Here is a 15,605-nt window from a genome sequence, read left to right on the forward strand (position 1 = left end):
CCAAATATAAGTGCAAGTTGTGTAATGTGGCACTTTGTACTGCACCATGCTCTGGCTTGTACCATCGCAAGAGGACATACTGGGTAGATAAGTAGTAAGTTTCCTGGAGCAGGTGAAGTGGTTCAGCTTAATGCTCAATTCATGGTCTACAAACATCATTGGGTGGTAAGTACAGCTTTTTTTTTCCTGTAGAGCATTCTATTGTGAACAAATTGATACCAGAATGAACGACGTTACATGAAAATTGATGTTATCAAACTAAAAAGATTGTGTACATTTGTGTGCAGGTGTAGTGGGTGTGCAAAAGTGTGCTCGCACATGGCAAATGCTTTGCCGACTTTCACCTTTGCTGCAGGTGGGGTACACTGGGATTTTGGACATTATATGCATATATCTCTGTAGGGAATTTTATTGCGAACAAATTGATACCAAAATGAACAACATAGCACAAGAACAGAGAATGAGAATCCCGAAAATAGTACACACAATTTGGTGGGGTTGCGCACTCACAGGTAACCCTCGGCCAATTTGTGAGTTTGGTGTGGATGGCAAGCTAAGGTTTTGGACTTCATATATGTTTACCCTGTAGAGAATTCTATTTCGAACAAAATGATACCAAAATGAACGCCGTAACACGAAAATTGAGATGAGAAAACTGAAAAGAGTATACACATTCGAGTCTGGCCGCGAGCTCCCAGAAAATGCTCGGCGCACCTAGAGGGTGCTCGCGGACACCCTCTACCTAGGTGTAGGCTAGGGAGTGCGCGCCGGGGACGGGAAATTCTATTGCGTTTGAAATTCTACCTTTTCTCCATCACTTACAGTCAAATTTTGGGAATGGTCTGTAGGTGTGTGAGCTCTAGCAGATATATAGCAGCCTATTTATTTTTGGCAATGCATTGCTTACAATAATATGGATATTAAACCAACCTTTTGAATTAGATGTGATTATTGATTTCTACATCACAATATGATGATTCTGAATTATGCAGGTAAGCACTAACATATCAAGAGTTGAAATGCGGGGATTAATTTCATTATTACACAGGTTGAATACAATATCACAGATAATCTACACTAATCCTAAAGTACACCGCTTTCTTAGCATAAAGTTAGGCATTTTTGTGTTTTATAAACTGTTTGGCTTGAAGCCCGGAGGTCATGAAAATAATTGAATAAAATGATTAAACAAGGTGAACTTGAAATCAGTAAAGGAAGAGTATTGAGTATCCTGTGAATAGTCACAGGATTCTATTTATTTATTATTTGACAGATAAAGTAGATATGCACATTGTTTCCAGATGAGAAATCAAACAAAGGACACAGTTGATTTTTTTTTAACAAATAAATCCCAAGAATGAAAGGATCCATTGATGGAAGAGGTAAATGTCAAATCAGTTCACAGATTCAAAAGTATATGATTGGGACACAATATTTGTGAAAATGTAAAACATGATACAATACCTTAAAATAAAGAGGCAAGACCATGATGTAATTCTCTCTACTTCAAGCACTCATACGTGCACATGCAAATACAGTACAGTATATGAAACCAATCAATGCAGGTGTACACATACACACACACATAACATAGTTCCAATCTACAAAAGTGGCAGCAGGGAAGACCCCCTCAATTATAGACCTGTATCATTAACAAGTTTAATAGTGAAAGTAACGTATTGGAAAAACTAATCAAAACTAAATGGGTAGAACACCTGGAGAGAAATAACATAATATTAGACAGACAGTATGGTTTTCGATCTGGAAGATCCTATGTATCGAATTTACTCAGTTTCTATCATCGAGCCACAAAGATTTTACAGGAGAGAGATGGTTGGGTTGATTGCATCTATCTGGACCTAAAAAAGGCTTTCGACAGAGTTCCACATAAGAGGTTGTTCTGGAAACTAGAAAATATTGGAGGGGTGACAGGTAAGCTTTTAACATGGATGAAAAATTTTCTGACTGATAAAAAAATGAGGGCAGTAATCAGAGGCAATGTATCGGACTGGAGAAATGTCAGAAGTGGAGTACCACAGGATTCAGTTCTTGCACCGGTAATGTTCATTGTCTACATAAACAATCTACCAGTGGGAATACAGAATTACATGAACATGCTTGCTGATGATGCCAAGATAATAGGGAAGATAAACCTAGATGATTGTCATGCCCTTCAAGAAGACCTGGACAAAATAAGTATATGTAGCACCACTTGGCAAATGGAATTTAATGTTAATAAATGCCATGTTATGCAATGTGGAATAGGAGAACAAAGACCCCACACAACCTATATATTATGTGAGAAATCTTTAAAGAATTCTGATAAAGAAAGATCTAGGGATGGTTCTAGTTAGAAAACTATCACCCGAGGACCACAAAGAACGTTGTGCGAGGCGCCTATGCCACGCTTTCTAACTTCAGAATTGCTTTTAAACACATGGATGGTAATATACTAAAGAAATTGTTCACAACTTTTGTTAGGCCAAAGCTAGAATATGCAGCGGTTGTGTGGTGCCCATATCTTAAGAAGCACATCAACAAACTGGAAAAGGTGCAAAGACATGCTACTAAGTGGCTCCCAGAACTGAAGGGTAAGAGCTACGAAGAGAGGTTAGAGGCATTAAATATGCCAAAACTAGAAGACAAGAAAAAAAAGAGGTGATATGATCACTACGTACAAAATAGTAACAGGAATTGATAAAATTGATAGGGAAGATTTCCCGAGACCTGGAACTTCAAGAACAAGAGATCATAGATTTAAACTAGCTAAACACAGATGCTTTAGAAATATAAGAAAATTCAGTTTTGCAAACAGAGTGGTAGATGGTTTGAACAAGTTAGGTGAGAAGGTGGTGGAGGAAAAGACAGTCAGTAGTTTCAAAGTGTTATATGACAAAGAGTGCTGGGAAGACGGGACACCACGAGCGTAGCTCTCATCCTGTAACAACACTTAGGTAATTACACACACACACAGTCATATACTAAGCTAGCAACTCTCAAAACAGTCTTAAGAAATCTAGACAATGCTGTTTTTAAGAAACCATTCACAAGAAATCTAATAAATACCTGACGAGGATTCAGCCACAAGGACAAAGTGAGGGAGCTGAACCTATAGTCACTTTAAGGAAGGAAACTTAGCAGGAATATTATCCAGATAAACTACTTAGGAATAGCAATATATTATACAACCAATATTTAAGTTAAGCATCAACAGAACAAGAGAACACATGACAAAACTACTTGTCATTGTTGTCAGAACAATTACCTTAGTGTAAGGACACTAAGTGGAATGAATTGTGAGGTACATAATAGGGACCACATCTTTCCAGTTATAAAGGCAAATACTGTACAGTATAACAAATGAAAAACAGTGGCTTATGGTATGTTTATTTTTTGGCATTTAACTAACTGCATCTTTGTGGCAGACGTACACACCAAACTTGGGAGTAACATTGCCATTTATCCAGTACTCTGATTTTACAGCAGTAACTGCAGATCCGATCATGAATTACATACCTCTTTGGATGACTCGTTCCTTGAATTTCAACATTATTTACCCGTACTGTTTAGTGGGACTTTGTTCCACCATACAATGTGAAGCAAAATTGATTTTTTACACTATGATTGCCAGATCTTTTTGGGTAATCGATGGCGACTTTAACCTCTTAACGGATCGGCTTCCAAATATGACACCTCCCAGTGCGCAGGAAATATTTTACCTGGCAAAATTCTTTTGTTTTTTTAAAGTGTCAAAAACCCTTCCCTCAGTACGGTTACGTAAAAAAAAAAAATCTAAAATGTACTTACGTTGGCTGCTATGGGGTTCGTAAGTTGGCGTGTGACATCATTCCCTGTTCGCCCGTGACGTACGCTTCCGGGGCCAGTAGGGCGCCCAGGGCAGGGCTCACGAGATGCCGCAAATATATTTTTGTTCATTTTTTGCGCACAGTTCCAAATACATTTTATTTGTTTTTACGTGCTAATCCTATGTACAGGCATACCTCAGAATAAGAGTTTAATCCGTTCCTGGAGACGCCTCGCCTTCCGAAAACTCGCATTCCGAAGTTAATTTCCCCATAAGAAATAAAGGGAAATGAATTAATCCGTTCCTGACTACCCCAAAAAACCCCACATCAAACTAAATTTTTATACCTAATTTACCTAATTCATCTAAATAAACCTACAAAACTGTGTTCCAGTTATTACTTACCTTGCTGTCGAGTGCTGTAGGCGTATGGAAGATGGTGAGGAGGGGGGAGGAGGAGAGGAGTTACTGTTTGGAAGGGGAGTCCCCTTCCATAATCACATCACATAACCCCATGCCTTGTAACACTATGGATACCACTTCTCTTTCTAAATTTTTCAAACCAGCCCCTGCTTGCCTTAAACTCTTTCTTATCTGCATCACTCGTTGCAGGGGTATTCTTTAGATGGTCTTCGTGCAACACCCTGGCTTTCTCACAAATAATGGCCTCCGAAACACTATCACCCCTCAACTCCTTGTCGTGTATCCAAATTAATAACAACTTTTCCACTTCTTCAAGTATTTGTGGTCTTTGTGCCGTTAATGTTCTTACTCCTTTTGCCACTTTAGCACCCATAATCTTATTTTTCTTCTTAAGTATAGTGCATATTGTTGATGTGGCTTTGTTGTACTGCCTACAAAGTTCAACAACACGTGTACCGTTCTCATGCTTCCGAATGATCTCTTGTTTCTCCTCTATTGTCATCCTCACATGAGCTTTCTGGCCTTTATCCTTACCACTGGCTTTCTTGGGACCCATGGTGAGATATATAATAACAAATTGTATAGACAAATCACCAAAAATCCAACAAAACACTGAAAATCCGCGAGAAGAATTGATGTGGGGGTAGTCACTGAGCGCGAGACAATAATAAACTGAGGGGCGGCGGGGCGGAGGGGCGACGAACGCGCTAGGTCGGCTGTACGCGTATCAACAAACTCGCGTCCAAACTCGCCTCCCGAAGTAACCCTCGCCTTCTGAGACAAATTTTTGGAGTAAATACACCTCGCCTTCCGAAAACCTCGCATACAGGGACAATCGCATTCCGAGGTACCACTGTATAGTGAACACGTACACTATATTATGGCAGTAAAACATCCGTACTGTCCAAAGACACTGTGTTACGTGCATGACACTTGTGTACACATACGTTGCACATATTTACCATACAGTATATGTTAATTTATAGAAACTAGATTTATTCCTCCAAGGAGTGCCGGACCAACCGGGCTGTGGTGGGTATGTGGGCCTGCGGGCCGCTCCAAGCAACAGAGTAGTGGACCAAACTCTCACAAGTCAAGCCTGGCCTCGGGCCGGGCTTGGGGAGTAGAAGAACTCCCAGAACCCCATCAACCAGGTATGTATATATACAATCTATTTACACACTATATACATTCACCATCAACACATTCAGAACACCGTGAGTGTGAGCTGCCACACCCAGCCAGCCCTCCCTCACTCCTCCAACATTGTATTTGCCAACATTGCTCCACTCATCATAGTTATTTACACCAATGTTTCCTGTTCATTTATATATATATTTACAACATATGTACACACTATACACTGTCACACACTATATACATTCACCATCAACACATTCAGAACACCACGAGTGTGAGCAGCCACACCCAGCCAGCCCTCCCTCACTCCAACATCTTACTCGCCAACACTGCTCCTCCCACCATTCTGTTATTGTATTTATTACACTATTTACACATGTTATATATATCCTCTCTACCATCATTGTTTCTGATTAAAATCAACCCCTGAACTCCAAATGCTGAAATGTATGTATTTTACCCTCATTAGTAGAGTAGATGCATTTATTCCCATAATATGCTCCCCACAAAGGTTTTCATCTGATTAACATCAAATTCATATAGCCTATAGACAGTCACACTTGGAAATCCTCCAAAAAAGTACAGTATTTTTCCTGTTGTTTTAGCTCTTTCTGAAATCCCATACATTTGTTAGAAATACTGAAATAATGAAACACTGATTCTGAACTAACTTCAAGTTCGTTAGAGTAAGGATGCACTGTAGTTTAATTTTTACTTTCTGGCCCAATTAATGTTTTTTTTTGTCCGCTAATTTTGTTTATTTCAGGAACTGTTCTACTCATTATATATTTTGATTACCATACACATTGATGATGGGGAAACAAAAATCACTTACAGTGTGCCATGCACTTCATAGCAGTGAGGATCCAATTGGGAAGGTCGTCAGGATGAGCCTCGGGAACCTGAACCACACCCCTTGAAGTAAGTTTGGTCATATTGTGATGTATCCACTCTCCTTCCACTAGACTGGGGTCTAGTATGGAGGCGGTGTCACCAAACAATAATCGTTCACACACCGTGTCTAGCCTGTCAAAGTCAGGTATATTGTACATACATTTCTTTGTGTTTATTGCAGTCAATCTGTGTTTTTCCAAGTATGAACTATAATAGGTATGCATGCTCAATTCATTATGTGCTAAGTCAAATGAAAGGTTAAACAGTTTTACAAGTTTCAAGGTATACTTTTACATAAAGCATAATATTAAAAAGCTCTTAACAAAATTAGATTTAGAAATTAAATACTAAGAAGAGATATGGAGACCTGCAATATAAAAACAAATTAGCCTACTCAAGATTGAATCAATTTATCACACACACAATAGACTTAGGCCAACTACACACAATGGCTAGACCACATAATGCTACATATACTTTAGCTCCAGGCCTTTCACACATGCCTTAAACAAATCATATCTTGTCTTCAAGAAAGGTTTTAAAACTAAAATTTTTTAAGAGATCAATATTTGAAAATTAAGCTTAACTACAGAAAACTGCAAATATCAGAGGAAGAAACAAGATCAAGAATCAAAGATCTCTATCAACAGTGTACATTTCTGCAGTCAATGAATAATGCAATGAATACTATACTGTGCAAAATTACAGTACTAAAATGTAATCCAACTTCATGCGTGCATTCATTCATTGTTACCACCACATTCCGTTTATAACACAGGAGTACCTCAGTTTTCGTAGTTAATCCGTTCCCAGAGATGGAACGAATACCGAAAAGTATGAATTGACGTATTTTCCCATAAGTAATAATGTAAATTGAATTCATCCGTTCCACACCTGCCAAAATATTACCTAAAAAATACATTTTATACAGAAAACTACTCATAGTACCTTACCATTACATAGGAGTCTTGTTGGCATATCACTCACTCACTCTTACGTTTCACAGGCATACCACTAGGTATGCCTGCGAAACGTGTCTCACACATTTCGACCTTTCGAAAGGCGAGACACCTTTCTCACACGAAAGGTGTCTCACTGCTCTCTTGGCTTACTAAGAATCTGCTGGAGAGGTGACAGGGTTTTCTCCCTGTCACCTCTCCAGCATGTTCCAGTTTCCAGAACAGCCTCTTGTGTGGGATTCTGTCAAAAGCCTTTTTAGGTCCAGATTGAAAGTCAACCCTACCACCTCTTTCCTGTAAAATCTCTGTGGCTCTATCATAAAAACTAAGATTTGTTACTCATGTGCCATGTGCTTCCTGTTCGAAAGCCGCAGTGTCTGTCCGTTATGATGTCATTACTCTCCAGGTGTTCAACCCATTTGGTTTTAACGTTTTCTAGTTAATAGTTAAATTAACACGCTTATTAATGATATGGGTCTATAAATTTTGGAACTGTGTGCATTTAGCATGTTACACATTTTTTCTTCGTTCTCAGTAGTCCTGTATCCCATTCTCAATCTCTGGATTTCATCCTTAACATGCAGCTTGCTTTTAATGAATTTATAGATAAGACTTGGATCTGTTTTACATTTATCTACTAATCCTTTCCTCAAAGTTCCTTTCTGGTTCTCTCGTCACTGCTGTGTATTTGTTTCTTGCTTGCTTGTAGTGCTGGTATGTTTAAGTTAGGCATCTTCCTATATTGAACCCATTTTCTTGTCTTTTCCTCTCTTGCCCTCTCACCATTTCTATTGAACAAATTCTGTTTTCTGGTCCTGCATCTGTTTGGGAATGAATGTGTGCCTTCATCATATATTTCACAAAGTGTGAGCATGTCTAATTACCTAAGTATAGTAACAGAATGAGAGCTATGCTCATGGTGTCCCCATCTTCCCAGAATTGTCATATAACGCTGAAAAACAAGTTACAAAGAAAGGCTACAGGCGTTAAATATGCAAAAGTTAGAAGATGGAAGACAATGAGGCAATAGGATCACCACATACAAAATAGTAAATTACTGTAACGGCAATCAACAATACTGTATTGACGAACTCCTGAAACCGACAACCTCTAGAACAAAGAGGACACAGATTCATGTTAAGGAAACAAAGGTGTCAAAAAATATTACAGTTTTCTTTTGCAAACAGTGGTAGATGGTTAGAACATCTACCAAATGTTCCAACCATCAGTAGTTTCAAAGCATTACATGACAAAGAATACTGGAAAGATGAACACTATAAACATAGCTCTCATTCTGTAATCACACTTAGGTAATTACAATTACTTGTATGTAGTTACAAACACACAGACATTAGAAAGAACGTTTTCAGGGTCAGTAGTTAAATGGAATTCACTAGGCAGTGATATGGGGGAGGCAGTCTCCATTCACAGTTTCAAATGTAGATATGATACAGCCCAAATGGCTCATGTGTACACCAGTTGGTTGACGGTCGAGAGGCAGGACCAAAAAGCTGAAGCTCAACCTACACAACCACAATTAGGCGAGTACACACACACACAGTACTGTCTACACTTGATTATCTGAATATCTGAATTATATGGGGCTCATTCCACATTCAGGTTAGCCTGACATTTGATTTAGCCAATTTTTTTTACCGGCAAACTCTAAAAATTAACCAATTTGAATTTTTTGTTTCTCGTTTGGTATAACCTTTTTATCCGATTTCCTATTCAGGTTAATATCAAGAAAAAGTTATAAATCTCTAATTTGCTTTTAGACCCAGTAGAACATTACATTTTAGAATTCGGAAACTTTCTACTCGTGTGAATTCCTGTACCCAGTTTTTTATGTTTGTTTCAATTTTTGTTATTTCTAAGCCCTACCTGCAGCCAGGTTGTTTGATAATGTACTTTGTCAGGCTGTTGCTTAAATTGGCCTTCAAGCTTTCAAATACTATAACTCAGCTCGTCCTGCACTTCCTGCATGAAACTAACCAATTACCTCTTTGAAAACATCCACTTTTGTTCCAGTCATATTTCTTTATACTGTACCGTACATGGTGGAAGGAGGTTGAAGAGCCATGGGTCTCTGAAATTCCTACATTGTTCTCTGTGCATATGGAATTCCAACTCTATTCTGGGTCTATTCTACACTTACATATCTTTAGGTCCAATAAGTTTATTACATATACTATATTTGGAACCTGATCAAGTATTTTCCATGTATGGTATACCTCATCTTTTTTTTTCCATAAGGTGCATTTTGGGTGCACCCTATAATTTTCCTAAGCAGATGCAACATTGTTATTCTCATTAAATATTTGATCTGACATTATTACTAGATACTTGACATGTTATTTCCATTCTATGAAACATGCATCAGGTAGCTTATTGCCTTCCAGTGTCACTTTTCATGAATGATACCAAGACCTTTGACTTCAAATGCTGTAAGGGTCATAGCCTTTCTTGTCAGTCTTCATAGCCATGATATGTAAGGAAAGTGCTCTAATGTCTGAGATATCTTTATATTTAATGTGATATCAAGGGCAGTGACCAGTACCACAGTGGTACCACAGTCAGAGTTTAATTTTTGTCCCATAAGGATGCTTTTGACCTTGAACTTCTCACAGCAAGACAATGTTTTCTTTACATGTCTTCATGTACAAAACATTTTTGTAAAATGTCCAGATTAACCAGTAAGAATTTTTTAATCAACTTCAGATAAGCTTAGACAAAGTATATCTGAATATAATAAAAATTATCTTAACCCTAAGAGAGAGATTATCATCATACATACATCATCATTGATCCCCGGAATAATGCAGTTTTCAAAAGTTTATTTTAATTAACCTATATTGCCCACAAATCTGTTCCTGACAACTCAAAGGATGCATGTATTACAACCCACTTCCGTGCTACTATTCTGTTCGCTAATGTCATCCAGAAATGTCGAAATACTTGTGGGAAACACCAAATTTTATTTCGATGATAATGACTTTGCCGATAGTACAAAGTAACCTTATCTATAGTAAGCAATCAAAAACACTATCAGAATTACTACATGGGTCTTGGTTAACGAGCCAAACTTACACCATTTCTATAAAAACAAGGTGTTGAATATAATTAAACTGCACGTGTTCCCCCCCCCACTAGCTCCCCAAGCTAAGCTCCGATACTGCCAAGCCTTGCCTAATTACATTACGCATTTGAGATCCATCCTTACCATCTGAAGCCAGAACTAAAGTTTGGCAAAAGAGACCATTGCAATCATGAAAACTCAAAACTGAGAAAAAACCCACCAGAAACCATAAATGGAAAAAAATACTAGTTTTTAGGAAACTAGGCTACACAAGGTAAACAAGGCAACATAACATTGCTGTGGGTAAATACCCTAACGATGTGTCCAACCACCACCAAATGGCAGCCCAAGTCAGCTGGGGTCTTAGGCTGCTACTTCACTATCCTGCATGTTGCCTTTGCTATATCCACCTCTGATTGCCCCATCACCTTCATGTTTTCAGTTAAGTGGCTGAAACATTTATGCCTCCTTACCCAGTGAGAAGGCATAAGCAGGGACACTATATTTGCTTGGATTTTTTTCCTAAATGTTAGGTTGCCAGACATTATTCTCAGATCATTTACATGCTGTGTTCCTACTGTGAGTAGGTCTAAGTGTATCTTGTACCCTGAATTTCATTTAGGAGCTTAAATTTTTCCATACCTAAGTACCAGATGGCTCAAAGCAAAAGTCCAGCAGAGCAGCCGTGACAGGTAACATCATATCCCACCCACATATAACAGCAAAATAAATGAATTTGACGACCCTAAAATAATAAGGTAATTAACTAGGATAATTTAAATGTATAAATACAACAACCTAAATACACCTTCATAAATTGCCTGGGAATACCCAGTCTCAAATCCTCATCACAGCTCCTACAGATTTTCTTACAGATTGAAGGCACTATGTACCCTCACAATGTACCGAGAACTAGCAGTTACCAAAGAATTAAACTGCCAAAGATTAATGGATCCAAATTTGTCAGCTTGTTTCTTAACTTATGGTGGTAAAATCCAAGCATTTTATTATTTGTATTTGTCTAAGCCAATTGTTGTTAAAGGTATTTATGTAATATCACTGAATTATATCCCTTGGCATAGTATTCCTCATATTTACTATTCTGTTAAAAATAAAAAGTACTTTGCTTCATTGGAGTGATGATTAATTTTATAGCCAATGTCACGCATTATGTTTGTACAAATTGTATTAACCCTGGTCACCTTAGCATACCCACATGTCCCCATTACACAACACCAACACCACCGCCTACAAGCACCACTATCACAACAAATGACAAGTACCATGCTCACAACTACAACATCGGCAGCTTTTTAAAAGTCAGGATTCATACACCCTACTAATAACCATTAATGCTTGTATCACACTGCCTGGTTTTTTGTGTTTTTGCCTTTGAAAACAAAAATTAAGTTCTTTTTAGCAATTTCAATTTATATCTAAGTTTTTATAGCGTTGTTAATCAGTGCTGAACAATACAATTCTCCAATATTTTCTCTCAAAGACAATATAATGACCAGAACTGTAGGCAATATTACAAAATATGACCTAATTAATTGTAAAGAGCAAGAATGACTTATTTCCAAATCTAACTTCTCAAGACTGCCTGATGAAGCCTAATATTTAATTTAGCTGTTCCACGGCCTCTTTTCACTGAACATTTGGCTGTAGATCACTAGTCATTATCACTCCAGGTCTCTTTCTTCCTTAACTTTCCATTTAATCTACAGTGTTTATTCTATACTTTTGCCTTTTAATTTTTTGTTGAAATGTTTGTAATGTTTGTTGAGTATACTGTACTAGTGTGCAAGCTCACTCCAATGACAGGGACTAACCTATTCCATCTTAAATTCCATTGCATATGCGGTTTGCGTGGGCTCTTAACATTTTATACAAATACAGTATTGTACATCAGTATCAGTAAATGCAATTTTTGTGTCACCAGAATGCATTATGTACAGTATTTATTAAAATATTAGCACGTGAATGACAAAAAGCATGTTGTCATGTAGCTATACAGCACAGCCATGCTTCATTGACAAATATTGCTTCCCTATTTTCTCTAGGCTGACTCTACCCATTCAGTGAAAGTGGGTAAGAGGGGGAGTAAGAAAGATAATACTGGTACTACAGTAACTTATGTAACAGTAAAAGTAACAAAAATGCTTATGTTATACTACATTAATGCAGTGCATTATCAGCCATACAACAGCCTTTTAATACTGGATTTAAAGTGAGAAGAGTGAACCAAATGCCTGCCATGGGTATGAAAGGCGGGCAGATATATTAAGAGCATGTATGAAAGGAAGATAAAATGCCAAGCCAAGAGGTGGAAGGATGACACTGCTAGATGTTAGTAATGAGCAAATGGTGAAATGTATGGAAAGGTGCAGAGGAAAGTTTACAGTTGACACCTTACTGCTAGGTTGGAAACAATGTACTGTACATGGGAAGAGATTCATTATAAGAAATATACCAACAACTGTGATTACTGCTGTGACTTATGGAACATCCCTCCTGTTTACATTAAACTCCACTATGTACAAGCAGTGTAACACTGTAAAAGTGTTTGAGTTAGTTTATTTAAAATATATATAGAGTACATGAGTCACAGACAAGGATCTGAGAGGCGCCAGTTGTCTGCCTGAGATCTCACACCTCAAAGCGTTAATGACCTCAAGTGACCTGAGGTCAGATCATGAGAATTTCACCTTGCTTCCGCTAAGCTCTTAATTGTAGTCTGGTAGCCTTCAAACAAGCCGACGTTTAAGGAGTGGCTTGGTAGTGCCGGAGGCTATCTACTTGTGGGCGGAGTTAGCTACTAGGTTCCCCAATATAAACTCGGAGAGCTATCCAGCAAAGAGCATTAACGAGACAGAACAGCACACGAGCCAGCAGAGAGAGAAGACAGCCCTACCAGGGAGGCTGTCGGCCGGCAGGGCGGGAGTCTCTGTCAACTACAGACCCCCCCCCCCTCTCTATTCAACTTAGACTCAGTCCTCGGTGAGTGAACATTAAGGTGACTTGGTCGTGTTTTACAAGTGTTGTGTGATGATCAGGGGCAGTCAAGTTGTAGGGTTCTCAGATTCTTGGAGGATGACTCACTTTAAATATTAAACTGGAACATTTTAATTGAATTGCTAAATTATGATACTTCATGGGAAATATAATTATGAATTTATTATTTAAATTGTGTTTAACTTTGTTCCCTAGAGATTTTGAGTTGAGGTGAGAAAGCCTCTGTGGTTACTGGTTTCATGATATTAACGAGTACATGTTTGGAGTTGATACATGGTACAGAGGGAACATACTAATAATGAACTCATGATAACATCTTTTGAGAATTTTGTGATACAGGCAAGTTCCATTCCTTGTCTTGTATGTAATGATCATGAATGGATGGTGGCAGCATTTCGTCTTCTACTATCTACTCTACTCCTACTATCTACTCTTCTCCTTCTACCTATCTACTCCTCTCCCTCCACCCCTCTCTAAACTCTCACTTTCAACTAATGACCATCCTCGCCCCTCCCACCTCTCTCCCTCTCACCCCAAACCCTCACTAATTACTTCACTATTCATTTCTTTCCTTTCGCTTTCTCTTATACGTTTTGTGGCAATGATTCTGTATTCTAGAGTTCTCTCTAGAGTTCCGGGTAGCTGATCCAGTTACGGCGCCTTGTACTCTTAGCACCTAGGTAGTCAAATACCTAGGTTACAAGGTGTTGAACGAGAGAGGCTGCCTTAGGACCTCTGGAGGGTGCTCTAGAATAGTTAGCTAACTGGGGACGGGATAACGGACTAGAGAGAGCTGTTTCCCCCGGCTTCGTTAGTTAACTGGGGGGTGGAATAATGGACAAGATAGAGCTATTTCCCACACCCCCCGTTACAATGATGGCAGCGGTGTTGAACAATGTTTAAGGTATTGGTGTTCTTTTAACATTGTTCAGTCCCACGTGTCTTTTTGCCGCTCAGGCGCTATCAGGGAGATCTTGACAGGTGTTTATTATTCGCGAGTTAGCGAACTTTTTTTCAGGTTAGGAGATTGTGATTCTCTGGTGTTGTGTTTAGTGATTTTGTGAGTTTTGTGGTATTCAGGGAATGTTCACCAGAACTTGCGTGTGTAGTGATTTATGTTAGTAATAAGATTTGGTGATTTGGGAACTTAGCGGTGTTGGTTGTGCAGGTAAGCTGAGTGTGACAGGTGACCTCGCATGTCCCACGGGGACACCCAGCCACCGCTGGTCTCCAGGTCAGTGGGGAGTGGCAGGTGTAGTTCTTAAATAGTTTTTAAGTAGTTTTTAGTGGTTCTGCTCAGATTATTGCGATCGACTGTTTTACTCCATTTGAACGCAATAACCCGAGGTGTACTGGTATTGTACAGCATGCTAGGGGGAGGCTTAGTATGTCAGTAGACTTCACGTTGGGGACGCTCGATGTTAGATAGTCTGGTCACAGGGGTGGCAGCAGTTTTGAGTTGTTGACCGGTGGAGAAGCTAGGGAAACACTCTGGGTCACGTAGGTGGCTGTAGGTTAAGGGTGGGAGTAATGGATATTTAAGTACGTAAGATTAGGAACGGTACGGTACAGTTAAGTTTAGGCTAGTGTTTTGTCTATTAGTGTTGATTTTTTTTGTGTCAAGTTAAAAGTAGTGATGACCTTATTCTCTCTTCTCTAAACTTTCCTCTGTTACTGTCTTATGTTCCACCAAGTCAGTATCATTCAGTATTAATTGGATTATTTTAAAAATTTAAGTGTAGTTGTTGCCAGGAGGAGAGCGGTATGAATTGACTGTGTAAACCCTATACAAACTACAGGGTCACACAAACATCTTGGGAGCACGGTATTGTCGCCTTTCTGTTCATTCACAGGTGGGAGCCAGAAGAGAGGAGAGACGCGCATATACAGAAGAGGGAGACGGCTGCTGTGTACCACACTCAGGGGCGTTTATCACCACCACCACGACCAGCCCACTACCTGGAGGTCATGGCTCCACCACCATCACCACCCCAGGGGACCCCAAGATGCAGCCCTCTCGGTCGGTCAACATTGGTCTACCCATTGGACCCCAAGACGGACGGACCCCAGCGGACCCCCAGTGGACCCCAGGTCGTTCTGCAGACGACCCCAGACGACCCAGTAAAAATGGAAGAGGAGCAACAACGATTCCAGTCTGTCCCACCAACATCGGTCTACCCAGGATGGACCCCAGGACGGACGGACCCCAATGGACCCCAGGTCGCTTGTCAAAGACCCATGGGAGGAGGAAGAGAGAAGAAAGAAGAGAGAAGAAGGAAGAGAGAAGAAA

General features: G+C 39.3%; 1 protein-coding gene across 5 annotated transcripts in view; it reads right to left on the minus strand.

The window, feature by feature from the left end:
- LOC123746804 (DEP domain-containing protein 1A) overlaps positions 1–15,605 on the minus strand; it is a 50,014-nt gene that overhangs the window by 27,069 nt on the left and 7,340 nt on the right. For all 5 annotated transcript variants that reach the window (XM_045728560.2, XM_045728558.2, XM_069319461.1 and 2 more), the window contains exon 6: positions 6,204–6,394. In XM_045728560.2, coding sequence (XP_045584516.1) covers positions 6,204–6,394 — 191 coding nt within the window. The remainder of the gene's footprint in view (positions 1–6,203; positions 6,395–15,605) is intronic.

Source organism: Procambarus clarkii, chromosome 93 (genome assembly GCF_040958095.1).
Source record: "Procambarus clarkii isolate CNS0578487 chromosome 93, FALCON_Pclarkii_2.0, whole genome shotgun sequence".
Taxonomy (NCBI): domain Eukaryota; kingdom Metazoa; phylum Arthropoda; class Malacostraca; order Decapoda; family Cambaridae; genus Procambarus; species Procambarus clarkii.